Source organism: Aspergillus sclerotioniger (genome assembly GCF_003184525.1).
Source record: "Aspergillus sclerotioniger CBS 115572 chromosome Unknown BO94scaffold_6, whole genome shotgun sequence".
Lineage (NCBI taxonomy): Eukaryota > Fungi > Ascomycota > Eurotiomycetes > Eurotiales > Aspergillaceae > Aspergillus > Aspergillus sclerotioniger.
Window position 1 is genome coordinate 440580 of NW_020290996.1, and position 17858 is coordinate 458437.

The following is a 17858-nucleotide window of genomic DNA, read 5'->3' on the forward strand; positions in this document are numbered from 1 at the left end:
AACCTCGCCACGTCCTCCGCCTACCGTGCCCCATCGATTGAACCCACACCACGCCATCCACTACAACTACATTGATCGGTCGGGATAGCATACATAATCGTGGACAAGGGAAGCCTGCACCGGACAAAGGGCACTGGCCCTTTGATCGAACTACAGCGTGAGCTGCTCCCCCTGGCACCTTGCTCGATTGTATGCATCAGATCGTGCGCAGAGCATGCGCTAAATGCGTTCATCAGAAGCACCAAAAAAAAATCCCTTGATTGTACAGAAATAACCATGCGTATCGAATTTCCACAAGAGTAAGTCATCCCAGAGTCGCTACAATGAAAATCGCTTTATCCTTTACTCGCTGGATCCAGGCTCGTCGCCTCCAGCACTGTCATCAGTCGAGGCTTCGGCTGCCTCAGCCTGGAGCTCGTTCCCCTCTGCGAGTCCCATAATGTACCCCCATTCGGTGGCACTGACAGGCGTCACGCTCAGTCGTGACTGCTTGAGCACTTGTAGGTTCTCAAGGGGACCTCCGGCGCTGGCATGTGACTTGAGCTCGTTCAAGGTAACGAGGCTCTTGAACTTGCGCTGGAACTCCACATGGACCACCTGCCACTTGGGGTCATCGCGCTTCGACTTCTCATCGTAGTATGGGTGGGCGGGATCGAAGGCCGATTCTAGATATGCGCCATGTTAGTGACCATACTGTGTACGTTAGGGGCTTGTGTTATGACTCACCATCAGGAGAGTGTTCTTGCACAATCTCCATTATACCCGCAATACCGGGGACTTTGCAGTTGGAGTGGTAAAAGAAGGCATAGTCGCCCTTCTTCATCTCCCGCATGTGTTTTTGCGCTGGGTCTGTGAGCCGGGGTGCTAGTCTATTACTAGTGAGTTCACTTACCAACAGGGTTACGCACACCTAGTAGGAGGTTAGCAGATGTCAAACATGTTATTTCCTGGAGAAAACGTACCGTCCCAAGGCTCGGGCTCCTTGCGCTCCCGCAAGTCATCGATGGAGAATTTGACATCAACACCCTTCTCCATCCGTGAATCTGGCTCAGCCTTCATTAGCCAGTATGAGCGCTCGTCCGAGGATTTGGCATCAGCTGTCTCTGTTTTGGCCTTGGACGGTGTAGAGTTGGTTCCATTCTGGACTGGGGTCTTCCTCGGTCTGCCGACGGGCCGTCTGCCTTCCTTGGGAGTTGTAGGATTGGAGGGAGTAGCTAGTATGTGTCAATCGATTTTGCACCAATCCCATATCGAATATACCGTCTACAGAGCGGCGGAGAATGAAGGAACTCGTAGTGTGGTCGACACGTCGGACAAAGAATATGAGAAGAGTGTACTGACGGGCATTCGGGTCTTTACGAGGACGGCCACGGCCTCTTTTGGGGCCGTCAGGACGCTTGGGAGTGCTACCCTCAGGGTACTTCCTTGGGCGACCCCTCTTCCTCTTCTCTGCGGTAGCAGGAGTCTCGGGAGCGGCCTGCTGAAGAGAGAGATTAGCTTGGCATGATTAAGAAAGTCAAGAGACAGATCGTTCCCCGTTCGTGTTGACGATGTAGCGTCGATCCTTTCTATCCTTTGGGAAGGGATACGGCGAAAACACCATGAACAGCCATTGGGCGGCGATCGCGTATTGGACGGCCGACTGGTTGGTGCCAGGACGCGCTACCTCACGGGTATCCACGAACTTGTAAATAAAAAATAGCCTACCACTCTCTTCGCAGCAGGAGAGCCGGATTCCTCAGCGATTGACGCGCTCTCCAACTTGCGTTTTCTTTGGGGTGGCATGGTTGGTGGATAGTTGATGGGGGATGGATATCTTGCGATAAGATCCACGGAAGTTGGGGAGACGGAAGCAAAGATCAAATCGAGGTCAAAAAGGGACAAGAGGAGATGACCAAACAAAGGGACCAGCCAGTCAGGAGCGAGGATGCGGGGAAGCGCTGGAGCAGTTGAGACACGAGGATCCAGACGCGCCTAGAAGTGAGCCAGCCAGCCAGTCAGTCAGTCGGTAATATTTAGTAGCACTTGCATAGAGGAAGTGCTATGAATGTTGGTCACAGAAACAAACCTAGGATAGACCAGAAATCTCCTCTGCAACAGAAAGGAGCGACTAAATGGAACTGGCTTGGGCAAGAATCATAATAAACCAAGCAAGACAGGTGAAGCTCTTTGCGCCCGGGGACGAGTGGACGAGTGGACGGGTCAAGCTCGTCGGGACGCGCAGTGGATCCCCTTGGGCGATCCGCCTGGTCACGTGGCACGGACGTGTCGCGGGTTCAGGTACTTGTCAGGTACCAGGCCTTCAGGCTCAGGCCCGGCCAGAAAACCAGGAAATGCGAGTAGGATGGGGTTTTCCTCACTCGCCATTTTGAAATCAGTGCCCCGTGAGCATATCAGCCCTCGGTGTACAGTGTAGACCACTTAGGATCGGGATTCTGCCTAGCTTGAACCTGTACCACCTGCTACATCACCTACTATTAGACACTATCTCAATATTTATCCCGTTCATCCAGCCTCCTCTTTGCTAAGTCCGGTTAACAAGTCTGCAGCACAGTGGTAATTGGCCACGGTGATCTCCGGATCTAGGTCTCGGTCCACAGAGAAGGCCCGACTGAGACAGGCCTTGGTTTCAGCTCGAGCATAATAAGATAGAAGTATTTGCTGCAAGTCAATGTTTGCCTTTCCGCATTCCAATACTCACTGGTTGTCTTATTCATGCAATGACTTAGTGGTCAATCGTCGAACAGAATCCGAGCAGAATCGTGCATTTTGGGTATCTCTTTCATACATTCCACCTCGGTGGCTCTGATACCTGATATGGATAGGTAGTAAACAGCCAGCTGCAGCCTAAGAGACAGTGAGCAGAACCCATTTTTCGCCGTATCAGCCCCTGCTTTGTATCGTGTCAAGTTGAGCGATCCGATGAACTTGGTTGTCAGAGCGATTTTCTCCTCTAATGATCGACCACAATCTGCTGGAACCAGTCTGACGCGAAGTTGTCGAGAAATTCTTTCTTGGGATTTTAGCATACGAATCCTCGTTGAGTTTCATCATTGAAATATCGTCTGTTTTATTTTTCACGGCCGAGGGCCAGTTCTGTGAGCATCGATCGAGAGCTGATCGACCCGAGGCCTAGTAGAATAATTGGCATTTCACTTGCATGATGCCAATATTGATCTCAGCGGGATTCAGTGTGGTGCTGATACTATATATAGTATCCTCTGATGCCTTAGACTGAACTGACCAGTACCACTGAGCGCGCATGGAATGATTGCCACATAACCACACCCTCATTTGTCATTGATCGGTTCCTTGGTAGGATGTACCGAGGGTCTTTGATACTGTGAATGCCAGTGAGTTCTCCAAGTGGTGTACAGCGGCGATGATGGTAGGCTTCCAATTCACGAAGCTAGTTACATATGTTGGAAGGCCAAACGGACGTAGCGTCATTGGCCTATATCACGATTTGGTTAGGTCATTCAACCTCGAACTTCCAAACGACAGTAGATCCGCCTCCCGCGGGGACGGAGATGTGTATTGAACATGGAACATATGTACACTCGCTTTGGGACGGATTTCGTTGCAAGGCAGAATATCCCCTATATATCCACAAAAAACCGTTGCATCGTAAGGAGCATGTTCGTGTATCGGATATGCTGGATCCGGAAGATGCTGCATCACTCCAAGCCGATTATAGATGGTCGGATAATGGCAGTGTCTCTCTGGAATATATCATAGTTCCGCGGCCAGCTCTTTACCTTGTGCCTCCTCTCTCGATGGAACCTTGCAAAGGAGCGGGTCAATCTGGGTCATTAATACTAAACATACCGGAAAAGGGCTTCTCGGGGACCTCAGGGGATGATGTATGAAAAGTAGTGACGGCGACCTTCCCAAGGGATGTTCTTTTCACAGTAGTTGCTTTTTTCCTCCGGCTTTGACTACCATAGTAGCGTACCTAGATACTGGATCAAAAACCGCCAGAAAGATGGGAAGGACGACGTGCACAATTGCGCCATCATGCCAGGTCACCATTGGCTCCAACGCATACGATCATCCGCCGAGCCATTTTCTCGTGAGGCAGTCGGCCGATAGATCTCGGGTGAGAACCAATTCCAGACGCTGGAAACCGATCGAAATCAGCAGATGGGTTCGCCGTAGTTGATGATTTTCCGACAGCGAGTTGAGTATGTGGTAGTCCAGTGTGCGCTGGATATAGAATGTTGACAGGAGATGAAAAAATGCAGGAGCATGACCCAAAGGCCTCGCACGGTGCCCCTTTTAGCTTAGGCACAGTGCCGGAACTAGAGGACGGTAGTGTGATAAGGTCATGGTTCGTCCCTTGGGTTCCCTTGGATGCTCTTCCGAGCTGACGGCCTGAGGCCGGCACGGGGGAGGGGCTGTTCCCAATGCGGATGACACTAAACATCCCACCCTCAATGAGCTCATGTGGATCCAATCACCGCCATTCTGCCTCCTGGGCGGTGGCAGATTGCGTGATCGCGATCGCCCATCCGGGCCTGGCTGGAGGTTGGAGCCTTGGAGGGGCATTCGAGCTGTGGTGAATGCTGTCCTCCAGAGTCCATCCCCATCCATCATTCCATTGCGACCTCGGGGCTCCCTGGGGTATATTTAGTACTTCCGACCTCCTCCTCCGCATCATCTTCCCTTACTTCCCATCCATCCTTTTTTCCAACACCACCCTAACAAAAGTTCATACCCACCGCTCTATACCCCCCCTCACTTTCACAATGGCTCAGGAACGTGCTCCGTAAGTACTATGACCACTCCCTGTCCTTCTCAGGTTATCCAATCCAATTCTAACATCCGGTTCTTCAGTCTCCGCCTTGGCTCTGTTGCCCCCAACTTCGAGACCGACACCTCCAACGGTCCTATCACTTTCCACGACTTCATCGGCGACAGCTGGGCTATCCTCTTCTCTCACCCTGTTAGTTACCACCACCGTCATGGATACAAGCACACAGAATGAACGCTAACATCTCCTTTAATTGGTATAGGATGATTTCACTCCCATCTGCACCACCGAGCTTGGTGCCTTCGCCAAGCTCGAGCCTGAGTTCACTGCTCGTGGCGTCAAGCTCATCGGTCTGAGTGCCAACGGCACTGAGTCCCACCACGCCTGGATCAAGGACATCAACGAGGTCAACGGCTCCAACCTTACCTTCCCCATTATCTCCGACCCCGACCGCAAGATCGCCTACTTGTACGACATGGTGGACTACCAGGACACCACCAACGTTGACTCCAAGGGTACGCCATTCCTGCTTCGTAGACAGACCCATGAGTTCCCGACTAACATAATTCAGGCATGGCTCTCACCATCCGCTCCGTCTTCATCATCGACCCCAGCAAGAAGATCCGTTTGATCATGTCCTACCCCGCCTCTACTGGTCGTAACACCGCCGAGGTCCTCCGTGTTGTCGATGCTCTGCAGACTACTGACAAGCACGGTGTCACTTGCCCCATCAACTGGCTCCCTGGTGACGATGTTGTCATCCCTCCCCCCGTCTCCACCGAGGATGCTCAGAAGAAGTTCGGCGATGTCCGCATCGTCAAGCCGTAAGTTGTCCTGATCGCGAAATGCAGATGTTATGTGAGTACTGACATAATGCTCTAGTTACCTGCGTTTCACCAACCTCAAGAAGGAGTAAATTATGACACTGTCTGACTCGATCGACTTCATCTAAACCTCCACGGAGGCGTAGTGAACCACTCATGAACTAATCTCATGATGGGGTTGATAGAGAGACGGTATGAAAGTTATGGCTTGATGTGTAATAATTTGATACCTCATGACAAAACAAATTGAATATTTGAATACCTGAACAGTATGGCAAAAGACCATCTAGATTTTCCGGGAGCGGAATGCTGCTGCATGATGGTGATCCTAACGCAGGAACAGTGCCTGGTTGTTTTGGTTCCTGCATCGCAGCCCACACAGTAGTAGCTGGTAATATGATCCGCAGTCTGGCCCAGTCGGGTGGCAATATGTACCTGATGTACCATCTGCATGGGAACACACGCCACACCATTGGTAGTTATTAAGGGCGAGACAGGCCAGGTGACACATCTGCCCAAATCCACCTCTTAGATGAATCGTGTTCCATTGTCATCAGCCTATTAGTCGGAGATGATCATAAGCGGTAGAAGGCTACATACACCCCCAGCATCTCAAACCTTCATGCCCACTACTCTCCCATTCCTAATGTTGATATATAGTACAGCCCCCCCTCTACTATTCTTACCGAGATCGGACCGAGACTAAACAGACTTATCATACCCACCATACTCAAGTAGGCTTTATTATCACCTATCCAATAACAAGCAAGAGGTTCGGGCCTGTCGGCTTGATATATATCAACTGGCTCCACAACGACCATAGTTCTCGGTGTAGATAGGTTGCTATCTAATAGTCTCGCCTGTGTTATAATTAGTACGTAGGTATTAGCCCGAGAGGGAGAACCTCTCAATTGCGGGAAAATCGTCTAACTCCGATAAAGCCCTTGGATATGATCTGTCACAGGGATTAGTTGGCCTTTCGGGTTGGGATCATAGGTAGTAGGTATCTATTGGCTGGATACCTATCTACCTGACCCTCACAGATTACACTTCGGTCGTGGTATCTAGGTAGTGGTTACGGCGACATGGTCGGTACTATCTAGTAGTCTTCACCCTTCAAGGAAAGGTCCACTCAGTGTGATGTATTTGGTTGCATTGCTCTGGTCCGATCTGATATGGCTATGCTGTAATATTACGGTGGAAGCGAGAGATCGGGGTACGGAGGCGCTGTTTACGCGGTCTCTTAGGTAGAGGGCGGGTGGGTGAGTGGTTTGTTAATATCTTATAATTATGGCTTAAGTTGCAATTGGTATTTGGGTTGTATAAAGGAGGACAAGAAAAGCGACTGTTTCTTTTTCGCTTGAAAGAAATTAATTGGCTGACTGAATCCACATGTATAAAAGCAACTTTCGTAAAGACATTAAACCCGACTTTGGACGTAATTTCGTTGACTAGATAAGACCCATTGTTGCCAGCGAGACCTCTGATCGTTGTTGACGCTCACGCCGTTGTCTCCGAGATCGTCGGCGGTAAGGCCTCTTAGCTGCTCGAGCTCAAATGAACGAGAGGTGCTGCCCGGTAGGGCAGAATATAAGTAGTCCATGTTGAGGACGGCCTTGTGAGGGGGTAGAATGGGCGTGGGTTGCACAACGATGGCAAGTGTCGGCGTTTGAGAGCTACCGGCACCGTGTCCGATGGGGTTGGGGTTGGTGCTGGCATCAAAATGACTCGCGTAGTCGATGCCACGCAGGTCTATGTGCTCGAGATAATCCATGTCATCATGTAGGACGGAGAGGACGTCGCGCCATCGCCCACCGGGGCGAATATAGATACTGGCGAGTCGGATGTCGCGGAGCTGGTGCCTGTGCCGGCGGATGAGCGCGACGATTTCTTCCGACCCGAGGCGCCAGCCCTGGATGCTCAGCGTTCGGAGGCCCTTCCACTGGAGGTGATGGAAGATCTGCTCTAGAGCGAGGTCTAGCGGCGCAATGGTTGGAAAGCCCAGATGGATGGTAGTGAGATTCTTCGCGGCTAGAAAGAATTTGTAGAAAACGCTGGAGAGCGTCTCCATGTACGTGGACAAATTGGCTGCGGAGTGGAAGGTTACGTCCAAGCTTGTCAAGCGTGCACCCAGGGCGGACAGACTGGTGGACGGCGCCTGTAACAGTCTCACTGTCGCCTCCGGGCTGATCTGTGGGCCGACAAACCTAACAGAGTTACAATTTGACTCCAGCAAAGAAATGCTTAGGTTTGTGACAGCTCTGGTACATGCTGGTTCCCAATCCAAGCGGGTTGTCCTTCCCAACGAGTGTTCGCGAATGTGATCAAGTACTTGTTCGTCCGCTTCATCCTGCAACCGGAGGAGTTTGACCTGCTGGAGGGACGAGAATGCTGCCATGGCGCGTCGCAGCACAAGCAAATCATGGTTGGAATCGATTATGTATCGTTGGTATTGGAGCCGACACCGGTGCACGGAGGAAACGGGGAGGTTGTCTACATCGACCCCATCTAAGATCTGATGCCATCCTAGATGATTATCAGCTGCGCGATCTCAGCACGCGGGGCAGGTCTTCAGAGACGGTACCGCTTCCTTGGTAGAAGGGTCGCACCATGTACGTAAAATATCTGACATGGCAGGCTAGCTGCATGTTCAGAAGATCCTCCAACCTTTGAAACTCGTCGGACGAGAATCGGAGTACAAAACGAGCGAATTTCCGCGGCGTGCCAATTCGCTGGAACCTTCTACAGACGAGTCTGAAACGATCCAAGTCGGACTTCTCGCCAAATTCATGAGCCGAACCATCGCTGGAGTCGGGAGACGAGCCGTGAGGACTCGTTGGGGATGGTTCCGGCGAGAGATCTTCTGAGCCCAGAAGGAACGAAAGTATATCGCTGATCAACTCATCCGCCAAGTCTTCAATGCGTCGCGAATTCTCCATGGTTTTCGCACAGCGAAGCAGCCGCGTGGTCGGCTGCTCTGGTCACTGGCACCAACATGGAAACCAAGCCAGGTACGAAAGGGAATGGCAAACGAAGGCGCGCTTGGTCAGAGGTCCGATGACAGGGGGGAGAGCATGGACTGACCCAGGGTATAAGGGCAGAGGATTGAGGAAGAAATAAGCAAAGAGTGACGGAAGACAGCAGGGAGCTTTTAAAGGATCATGACGGAAAAAATGAGGCGCAAAAAAAAAAAAAAAAAGAAAAACAAGAATTGGAGAAGGGGAGGACGAAAGTGATACATCCCCTCGCACACCCTAAGCACATTCTCTATCGACTGCAGAGCAGACGGCGGGCCACAGACGCAGCGCATGCAGCAAGTCAACCTGTCTGACAACTGACAAGATTTAGAGCGTCCCACCGTGACATTCCCGTCACTCCAGTCGACGGGGATCACCACCAGTATCTCGCCAGGACCACCAGACCGTCAAACTCCCCGGCGATCAGACGACAGGATATTGGCTGAGGAGCAGGCACACAGGAGTCACATGATCATAACATCATGCGGGTTATTCACCGCGAACCTGCAGGAGAAGTTGCAAAGGAGGAGGAGGATTGGCAGGAAGGACAACAGCTGGCTGGACCGGGGATAAGGAGGGGGAGGGAAATGATGCGACATGAGAGTCAGATGCGTGCAGCCGCCCACTGCAAGGGAACCCCGCCTGGGAAGCGAATCATGGCGGCCTGTAGTTACAAGCCTAGATCGTCGTTGCTGCGACTGGCGAGCTGTCCACGGCATTTATTCCCTCCTCCTGCTCCCCCCCCCGTCTCTGGAGCATAGTGCAATGGAGCGGCCCCATCGTGGTGTTGCGATGCAGAACTGGATCGGAATCGCCAACAAAGACATTGCGTTGGTTCGGAGAGATGCCTCGCGTGGGGAGCTGCGAGGGAAAGGATCAACAGCACCTAAAACGCTCTGGGCCAGTAGCCCCCGAGTCCAAGGCGCAATCCCAAACGCCGGGGAGATAAGATGGTTGGTGGTCTGTTCTCCCTTCCCCCCTGTGAGCACAAACAACACCGAATAAGTCCCAGAGGTTGACGGTGTTTCTTCTTGTTTAGGGGTAGTTCGGGCGACAAAGAAATAGAACCGAGGAGAAACAGAAATCACAATCAATAAAAATAAAGACAAATAGGCCACACTATACGCATGGGCCGAGACGGTCTATCTTACAAACCCATGAAAACTCCCCCCCCTTGGCGCCGTTCTATCCTCTAGACGGACCATTGCGGCACGACAATCTGTACGATGAATGCATGATTCGCTTTGCTGTCCCATGCTGCTGGGGATGCCGGCAATGTATGTACAAGATCCTGTCGTGCCCAATCATCCCCATACCTGCACGCCTGTCATCTTCCGTTTCAGGACAGCTGTCAATGTCTAAAGGCTGACGACTGGATAGAACAGCTGCCCGCATTTTGCCAGTTCACGGCGCTAATTATTTCGTCGCCATTTCTATCCGACGTCGCCTGATATCCGTGCTGCTTATCTTCGACGCGAAATTCTCGACATCGTCGGTGGGGACTTCGCCTGTGTGCAACACGTCGACTTCAAACACCCCCAGACTCTCCCAGCCTTTCTTTGCGCGCTCCTCGTTGACAGCGGCTCCACCTGCGCGAGTCTCTCGGGAAACAACTAAAGCACCAATGCCCTGGTCGGTGACGGTAGGACCAAAAGGATCCGTGATCTGTACCAGCTTGAAGACTAAATCGGGGCGGACTTGCATCTGAATGTATTTGCCATCGGGTCCAGGCCCAGACGCTCTCTCAATGCGCGGCGCGCCGGCTTCCGGGAGATGGAAATCCATGATGGCCATGAGGAACGAACCAGTACTCGCGCATCGCTCATCCCAGCTCTCCAGAAACTCTGCGTACTTCTTCTTCGCCAACAGACCCTCCCCCGTCACCCCAACGGTAATCTGTCGCGCTTTACCTGTGTCTGCATCTTCAGCCGGCTGCAAAACCAACGCCGTAGCCGTGAGCAGAAGCTTGTGTCCGATATGGAAATGATCGAAAGTGCCCCCTACAGCCACAGAGTAATGCGTGCTTGATTTGTTGACATCGTCCAGAGTCACGAGAGATTCTGGGACGGTCCAGTTGGGTGCTTCTGGGATGGCGTGCATAGACCCGGCATTGGGGTCCTTGGACGGAGAATAAAAGCTACTGAAGGCCGTGGCCAGATTCTGACCTACTTGGTTATCCGGGTAGTATATGTAGTCCCATGGCCGCCCACATTGTGCCAGCGTCTGCAAGTCAATGATCGGGCCATCGCGTGGTTGGTCTCTGGTGACGGCGGCACTCTGGACCGAATCAAAATCGAGCAAGATCACACGGGCATCGATCCCACCAGGCCCATCTAGTTCGAGGTTCTGCTCGACACATACAATTCCAATAAGCCTATAAATGCTTTCCAGGAAAGACTGGAGGCTTGAAAATGCTTTCGTCCGCGGCCGACATGCCGGCGACAGAAGGCCCGGCAGCGAGAGCGCAATATCTAGAATCACCGTGCGGTTGGCACCGTTAAGCTCTTTGGTAAGCCTTGAGCAGACTGCCGACAGAATGGGCTCGTAGGCGGCCTTGAACTTGTCAAAGGAGGCCGACGGAGGCGGTGGCAGCAGAAGCAGGGCCGAGGTTTGATCTGAAGCCATATTGCGGGGAGGGGAAGCTCACCGGCGGAGCCTAGTAGAGGAAGGGCGCGGCGATAATGTATATGCGGAACGAGAAGGGGCGGTGTATCGAATTGAGTACTATATAAGATGCAGATGCAGTAGACCTGTGGGATCGGGAGGACTTCCAGGCCAGCGACCAAATTGAAGCGTTCAGTAACCTCCAACCCCGATGCTGATGCTGATGAAGCGAGCGCAGGAATTCCCCGCGATCTGGGAGGCTGAGTCAGCAGCACGAGACTCCCCTCGGCGGCCCTTCGCTGCCTCATCGCCTCTCCCTTCGGCCCATTTGTCCTCTGCAGGCATTCCTTCCCCTCGTTCGAGCTCCAGGATGTCTCTCTGACCCCCTGACAGGCCCTTTTCTCTGATATGATCCAGATCGTGCCCATTCCTGGTGCAGTCGGAGCTCCTAGCGCCTGCCCCCCCCTCTCCGGATAGTCCTCGCACTCTCGTTATCGCCCGACCCCTTCGACCCTGGATCCTATCCGAGAGTTTCCTTGAGCTCCAACTGCCGTGCAGTGGGTAACCCTCTCCTTTTCGGTGTTCCCTTCGTCCTGGGACTGCTGCCATGTCGAATCCTACGCAGCCTTTCGAATCCCGGCGGGCGACAAGCTACGGGCGACCTGAGGAGCTTCATATTCCATCCGGGGCCCCCAACCTGCAGCGACAGTCGATGTCTCATGAATACACGGCGGGAACAGACAACCACGTCCCATCTATCAATGTTCACCCATCGGGATCACAACCGAATCAATACGGAGGTGGAAACAGCGGCGCGAGCGGAATTCTCCCAGGAGCCCTCCAGCCAGGCAACGTCAACCGCCCACCTGTGGTATCAGTCAACACAGCGCCTTCGGCTCTGCCAACGCTACCAGAAGTTAATACACCAATGCAGTCGGCGCTACCATCAGGGCAGCAGCAGCAGCCGCTGCCGCAACAACAACAACAGCAACCGCTGCCTCAGCCTCAGCCACAACCGCAGCAGCAGTCGACCAATCCCCGCTCCAGTATGGTTAACTCTCATGGGCATTCTAGATCTAGCCCGGCAGGATTTGAGCAGCCAAAATACAGACAGTCGGGCTCTTCACCTGGTGCTGGATACCCAACCCATACCCCTCAAGGTGCAAAGTACTCGCCTTTAGGTCTAGCTGACATCCGACCGACCGGGGATCTATTAAGTGACCCAATTACCGGCTCCGGGATGTTGCCATTTAATGGGGATAATCAAGTGCCGACCAATAGCAACTATATTGCGCCTTGGCCTATATATTCCATGGATTGGTGCAAATGGCCCATCACGGGGAGTTCCAGCTCTTTCGGAGGCAAGGTCGCACTGGGAAGCTATTTGGAAGACAACCACAACTACGTATGCATATCTATTATGCTACAACGTTTGCCTCAATGGCCACAGACGTGCTAACTCCGACTAGATACAAATCATAGATACCCACTGGACACAACCAGACCCGGATACGCCGGATGCGGCAGCGGGAGAGATTAAGCTGGAATACGTGAAAACCGCAGAGGCCACCCATTCGTACCCCGTCACACGGATACTCTGGGAGCCACCTTCGTCCCAGAAGCAATCCACCGATCTTTTGGCAACGTCAGGCGATCATTTGCGACTATGGTCGCTGCCCGCCACGCAGCCCTTGCCGAGTTCTAACTCCATCACGCGGTCGGCCAGTCAAGCCGCCCCGACAGCGAAACTCTCCCCGCTGGCCTTGCTATCGAATTCCAAATCACCCGAGCATACAGCTCCGATTACATCATTAGACTGGAATACGATCTCCCCTAGCCTGATCATCACCTCCAGTATCGATACCACCTGCACGATATGGGACATCCCCACACTCACGGCCAAAACGCAGTTGATCGCACACGACAAAGAGGTGTATGACGTCCGGTTCTGCGCGAATAGCGTTGACGTCTTCGTCAGCTGTGGTGCCGACGGCAGCGTGCGTATGTTCGACCTCCGTAGCCTAGAACATAGCACCATCATCTATGAGCCTACGGAGAAGCACGAGAAAGGTAGGAACACATCTTTCCAGTCTCAAGATATCCACTTATGTGTCCCTGTATAGTCCCCACTCCCGGCAATGGGAGTCCCTCCGGACAAGCCCAGCCCGTATGGCCCCCGCCTCTGTTACGAATCGCCGGTATGTATATCGCATCACACTCGACGCATGCCATTGCCATCGGACGCTAACAGCACTAGCGTCGCCCCATGATTCCCACCTTCTTGCAACCTTTTCGCAAGACTCCAACATTGTCCGCGTCCTGGACGTCCGACAGCCCGGCCAGGCTCTCCTTGAACTGAAGGGCCACGCCTCCTCCATCAACTGCGTTGAGTGGTCACCCAACCGCCGCGGGGTTCTCGCCTCCGGTGCGGACGACTGCTTTGTTCTCCTGTGGGATCTCATCAACCAGCACAATGCGGCCCCGGTGCCGTCCATGCCCCCGGTCCCACACAACCCTGGGACGCCCGCAACACCCAGTGAGCGTGGCCCAGCCGCCGCCTGGCTATGTGACAACGAAGTGTCCAACATCAGCTGGTCCCCGCAGGGCGGCACCACGCCTGCCGGACACCCGCGCGACTGGTTAGGTGTCTGCGGTGGGCGCGGGATGTGGGGAGTGGCATTATAGCCTCATGAAGAAAAGCACCATTAGACGAATCCCTTTTACGCTTACACCATCTCCTTGGTTTTTGGATTTTGCTGCACCTTTCGTATTTCCCTTGATGCTGTAAAGAGACTTTGGGTTGTATCTGGCATGGTATGAGTGAACGAATGAAACGAACCAGCTATAGTGGAATGACTACCTGTGTAGTAGGACCTGGATTGTGTTTTTCCTCGTTGACATGCGTGGACTGGAAGAAGGAACCGAGTATATACTAGCTACTACTAGCTACATCCGTCAATCTAACAGCAAGATATTTCAGAGCAGGATGCATTTAAGCCACCACCGAGCTTATCGAGAACCAATGTGCTACTAGGAAACTCCACAGTTTGGAGCGAATTGCTATTAGAGAATAGCCGGAACGACATTGCGAGTCGAGAGGTCCGCCATGGTGGTTGGTGGTCAGTCAGTCAGTCCGTCCATCCAGAGCGGAGGAGAGCTCCCGGACGGTTGCAGTTGCAACTCAACCTCCTCAACTCACTCCACCTCACCTCACCTCACCTCATCTCTCCGCTTCCACTCAGATCCTGACCCATTCTCTTTGCTCGTGCTTGGTCTCTTCCAGTCATAACTCCACGGGACTACTGCATCCGCGGGGACTGTCAGCGACTTGGGCCTCGCTTTGGAAGCTCCGAACCGCCCATCGGCCTCCCGCCAATGAACGCCCATACTGTGCCGATCCGCGACGTGAACTTCTCCGACACCCTCAGCTTTGCTCCTCCTCCTCTTCCTCCTCTTCTTCCTCTTTGGCGTCTGCGTCGGCCTTCATCGCAACTTATCCATTACTTCGCTCTCCCCTTCTCCGCCATCGCACAGCTCCTCAGCCACCCCTTCTCCAATCCTGCTTGATTACCTGACCCTGTCCCCTCCGGCCCCCCCAGCCTGCGGGTTTGTGAAGGGAGTTGCCAGCTCCCCTCTTTTGTTCTACTCAACAGCTTAGACCTTATTGTTCACGACCGGCCGTGACCATGGATCTGCGCACGATCATGAACAGCGATGTCGCTGGCAACTCCAGCGCTCCGTCGCACCCACAGCAGTCACCCTCACAAACACCTCGCAAATCCTCCGACCCCATCTATCCTCCGCGCGACCACCAGCTGCCATCGTCTTCGTCTTCATACCCTTCGGCCTTTCCCGGACCTCCGCCGCCACAACGAACACATACTTCTCCTGAGCGCTCTTCCTCCTACGGTTCTCTCCAATCGCCATATCAATATATAAAGTCGAGCGCGCAGTCCCAACGCGCGCCGAGCCCTCCTCCCTACGGCTCCGCCTCGCGTGACTCCTTCGCCGCGTCCATCGCCTACAACCAACACCATCACCAGCAACATCAGTCCCCCGTCGCCCACCAACGGTCGCAATCCATCCAGTCTGTCCTAGCCCCCTATTTCCATTCCTCCAACTCATTTCATCCCAGGGACAGTTCCCCCGCAGGTGCTTCACAGCTCTATCCATCGCAACATTTCCCCCCTCCGGTACAAGGATCGCTGCAAGGATCGCTGCCCGGTACGCCACGAGGTTCTGCTGCTGCCGTCTACTCCCACCAGTCGCCCCCATCTTCCGCCCGCCCACAATCACCAGGTCGTGATTCCCTATCGAATCGAGCCTCTAGCCCGTGGGTTGGCCCGGATGCTGCAGTGCACACATCGCCTACCGCCGCTCCCCGTCCATCGCGAGCTGATTCGAGAGCCTTAGACAAGACTCCACGCAAGTACAGTACTACATCCGAGAGAAGGGATTCTGAGGCGAGTGTGAGCCCCAGAACGACTTTTCTCCCGGGGTCTCGGCCCGAACCAGGCGTGGGGCGTCCCGACCAGTCTCTGTCCCAGCCTAATCACCTCGAAAACGGGATCGCAACGAAGGAGGCTCAAATTACGAACTTGCATGCCCCAGCGCATCAGAACAATATGGATAGTTCGCCATCATCACGGATGTCGATCACGCAGGAATCATCTGTTGACGATCTAGCGCACTCATGGCCACAAAAATCCAGGGTGGCTTCGGACCCAAGGGCCACCTCAAGTCCGCAACCCCCGAAGCGCAAGAAAAGAAGATACAACGAGCCTCCCATCTACGCCCAAAGGTGCGCTCGCACGAAAGGGAGATGCCCGCCCATTCCAAATCCTTTCCCGCCTATCCCCAAACACGGGAGGGACTCATCGTCGGCGAACCCCTGGCTGCTACGCCAACGGGCAGTATCCTCCGCCCAGGGACCCGCACATGCTGCGATCCCACCAGTCAAAGCCAAGGGCGAAGCTACGCCGGTTAATGGACCCTCGACGCCGCAGCGACCATCAGAACCTCCCCAGGCCGGTAGCCTGGGGCCGTGGGAGCCGTCCATCACCGGGCTCATCCCTCACGAGGAGGTCACGAAACTGGTTGCTGATTTCCTTTTCAAACATGTTGTGCTTCGGAATGACGCGGTTGCTGCCCCTGCCGGTGCGGCTGCAGCGGGTCAACTGCCCATCATCGAAGTGGAAGCCAAACTGGGTCAGCTCATTGACATGGACCGCGGGGAGCGAATGATCCTGCCGATCTTGACCGAGACTGTAGTGAATAAGGACAATCCGCGTTTTCGGACCGCTTTCGAAAGCACCATGACTGTGGTGAGTAATCTTGTGAGTTTTCATGCGCCGTCGCCAAGCTGACAATGGGAAGGCACAACATCGAGAAATGAACAATTTCTTAAACGACGCTGTGAAGAATTCCATGCCCCACTCGAATCAAGGCCGGATTCCCCTCTCCTACGCCCATAAGAAGGAGAGGGATACGTTCTACGAAGTGTCTCCAAATGAGCTTCCACCCGTAATCAGGCAAAATCTCAATCCGCGTCACAAGCCCAAGGTGCGGGTAACGGTTGATCAGCGGACGGGCGAAGTTCTCGCGAAAATTGTCAAGTGTCGTATCGCCGACCTGGATGTGCATAGCCCACGCACTTGTGTCGACTGGCGAGTCAGCGTGAACCTTGAAATGAGCTACGATGGGGATATTAGCAACCTGCCCGTAGCGGATGGAAGGGGCGGTCGAGGCGGAGACCGGAACAAGGACCGCATGAGTTATCGACATCTTGCATACCAGATCGATCTGACCCAGGTCGCCAAGTCAGATGTAAGTTGCTCTCCTTCTGTCTGCCTTCCAACAGTACGGTATGCTAACGTCTCACGCACCCCCAGCCCCCAACCAAGGGCGAATTCGAGCATGAGCTTGAAGTAGAAATCTCCTCAGCTGAAATCCGCCGCCAAGGGCAGATGGCCATGACCGGCGATCCCAAAAATCAGTACGAAGACTTGATCAAGGGCTTTGTGGACAATGTCCGTGTCCTGGCCCGAGCTGTACCACCTTAGTATATATGACTCTTCGTTTAACGTTCTGGCGATGTCTTTGTGTTGTTTTTCGCCTCCCTTCTCTTCTCTTTTTCTTTCTCTTCACCCGCACATAACACGGATACACAAAAGGATGGATGATGAGCAAAATCCGGTCAGATGATAATTACTTTCTTCTTTTTTGACTGGATACAACGGGGCTCATTTCTTCCTTCCCACTTCTTCATTCTCCACCGTGTGTTTTACCATATAACTTAAACCCAAAAGCAAAGACAGGAAGAGGGGAAGTTCAAGCAAGCGAAAATGATTCATGTGTGATAATTGATTGGTTGGTTGTTTCTTTGTTTGTTTGTTACCTTGCCTCTATTTATTCCCTCTATCTATCTATCTATCTGCCGCTGCTCGTTCTGACAGCAGACAAGCAACCATTGCATCTTTCCTTCTTTCCCTTCATCGCACTACATTCTTCCTTATATCTCTTCTTTTTACGTCCGCTTGTATGAACTCTAGGATTATAGGGGTAAACTTCCTACTCTTCTTTTCTTTCCTTTCTTTGTTTCTTGAAACACGATGAATGTTTTGGGGATTCATCTTTTCTTACACTTGTTTTGTTTTTAAC

At 53.2% G+C, this 17858-nt stretch overlaps 6 protein-coding genes across 6 annotated transcripts; 3 read left to right on the forward strand and 3 right to left on the reverse strand.

Moving 5' to 3' along the window:
- Positions 1-72: 72 nt before the first annotated feature.
- Positions 73-1902, reverse strand: BO94DRAFT_344909 (AT DNA binding protein). The gene is made up of 6 exons (XM_025607065.1): positions 1708-1902; positions 1342-1477; positions 963-1214; positions 893-910; positions 727-843; positions 73-665 (listed from the first exon to the last, which is right to left on the reverse strand). Exons 1-6 carry the CDS (start codon positions 1783-1785, stop codon positions 343-345), a joined length of 924 nt encoding a protein of 307 aa, XP_025470264.1. The 5' UTR covers positions 1786-1902; the 3' UTR covers positions 73-342.
- A 2846-nt stretch (positions 1903-4748) lies between these two features.
- Positions 4749-5669, forward strand: BO94DRAFT_582891 (peroxiredoxin; the record flags this gene model as incomplete). The annotated part of the gene is made up of 5 exons (XM_025615509.1): positions 4749-4768; positions 4837-4945; positions 5016-5268; positions 5325-5577; positions 5636-5669. The coding sequence occupies 5 exons, from the start codon at positions 4749-4751 to the stop codon at positions 5667-5669; spliced, it is 669 nt and encodes a 222-aa protein (XP_025470265.1).
- A 1199-nt stretch (positions 5670-6868) lies between these two features.
- Positions 6869-8516, reverse strand: BO94DRAFT_511102 (F-box domain protein; the record flags this gene model as incomplete). Its single annotated transcript, XM_025609751.1, has 2 exons — positions 6869-8103; positions 8162-8516. The coding sequence occupies 2 exons, from the start codon at positions 8514-8516 to the stop codon at positions 6998-7000; spliced, it is 1461 nt and encodes a 486-aa protein (XP_025470266.1). The 3' UTR covers positions 6869-6997.
- A 1288-nt stretch (positions 8517-9804) lies between these two features.
- Positions 9805-11512, reverse strand: BO94DRAFT_345256 (putative pantetheine-phosphate adenylyltransferase). Its single transcript, XM_025607067.1, has one exon. The coding sequence runs from the start codon at positions 11217-11219 to the stop codon at positions 10011-10013; it is 1209 nt and encodes a 402-aa protein (XP_025470267.1). The 5' UTR covers positions 11220-11512; the 3' UTR covers positions 9805-10010.
- Positions 11513-14199, forward strand: BO94DRAFT_345239 (WD repeat protein). The gene is made up of 4 exons (XM_025607066.1): positions 11513-12603; positions 12668-13268; positions 13322-13396; positions 13456-14199. The coding sequence occupies exons 1-4, from the start codon at positions 11806-11808 to the stop codon at positions 13881-13883; spliced, it is 1902 nt and encodes a 633-aa protein (XP_025470268.1). The 5' UTR covers positions 11513-11805; the 3' UTR covers positions 13884-14199.
- Positions 14200-14884: 685 nt separating this feature from the next.
- triA (putative mRNA capping nucleoside-triphosphatase) lies at positions 14885-17260 on the forward strand (the record flags this gene model as incomplete). Its single annotated transcript, XM_025615510.1, has 3 exons — positions 14885-16522; positions 16575-17024; positions 17090-17260. 3 exons carry the CDS (start codon positions 14885-14887, stop codon positions 17258-17260), a joined length of 2259 nt encoding a protein of 752 aa, XP_025470269.1.
- Positions 17261-17858: the final 598 nt, after the last annotated feature.

Excerpts from the sequence above, each read along its gene's own strand:
- BO94DRAFT_344909 (XM_025607065.1), bottom strand. The coding sequence starts at position 1,785 with ATGCCACCCCAAAGAAAACGCAAGTTGGAGAGCGCGTCAATCGCTGAG. Across the intron at positions 1,478-1,707 it reads CTCCTGCTGCGAAGAGAGTG|GCCGCTCCCGAGACTCCTGC; the intron begins GTAGGCTATTTT and ends TCTCTTCAGCAG. Across the intron at positions 1,215-1,341 it reads TCGTAAAGACCCGAATGCCC|CTACTCCCTCCAATCCTACA; the intron begins GTCAGTACACTC and ends GACACATACTAG.
- BO94DRAFT_345256 (XM_025607067.1), bottom strand. The coding sequence starts at position 11,219 with ATGGCTTCAGATCAAACCTCGGCCCTGCTTCTGCTGCCACCGCCTCCG.
- BO94DRAFT_345239 (XM_025607066.1), top strand. The coding sequence starts at position 11,806 with ATGTCGAATCCTACGCAGCCTTTCGAATCCCGGCGGGCGACAAGCTAC. Across the intron at positions 12,604-12,667 it reads TGGAAGACAACCACAACTAC|ATACAAATCATAGATACCCA; the intron begins GTATGCATATCT and ends AACTCCGACTAG. Across the intron at positions 13,397-13,455 it reads GCCTCTGTTACGAATCGCCG|CGTCGCCCCATGATTCCCAC; the intron begins GTATGTATATCG and ends TAACAGCACTAG.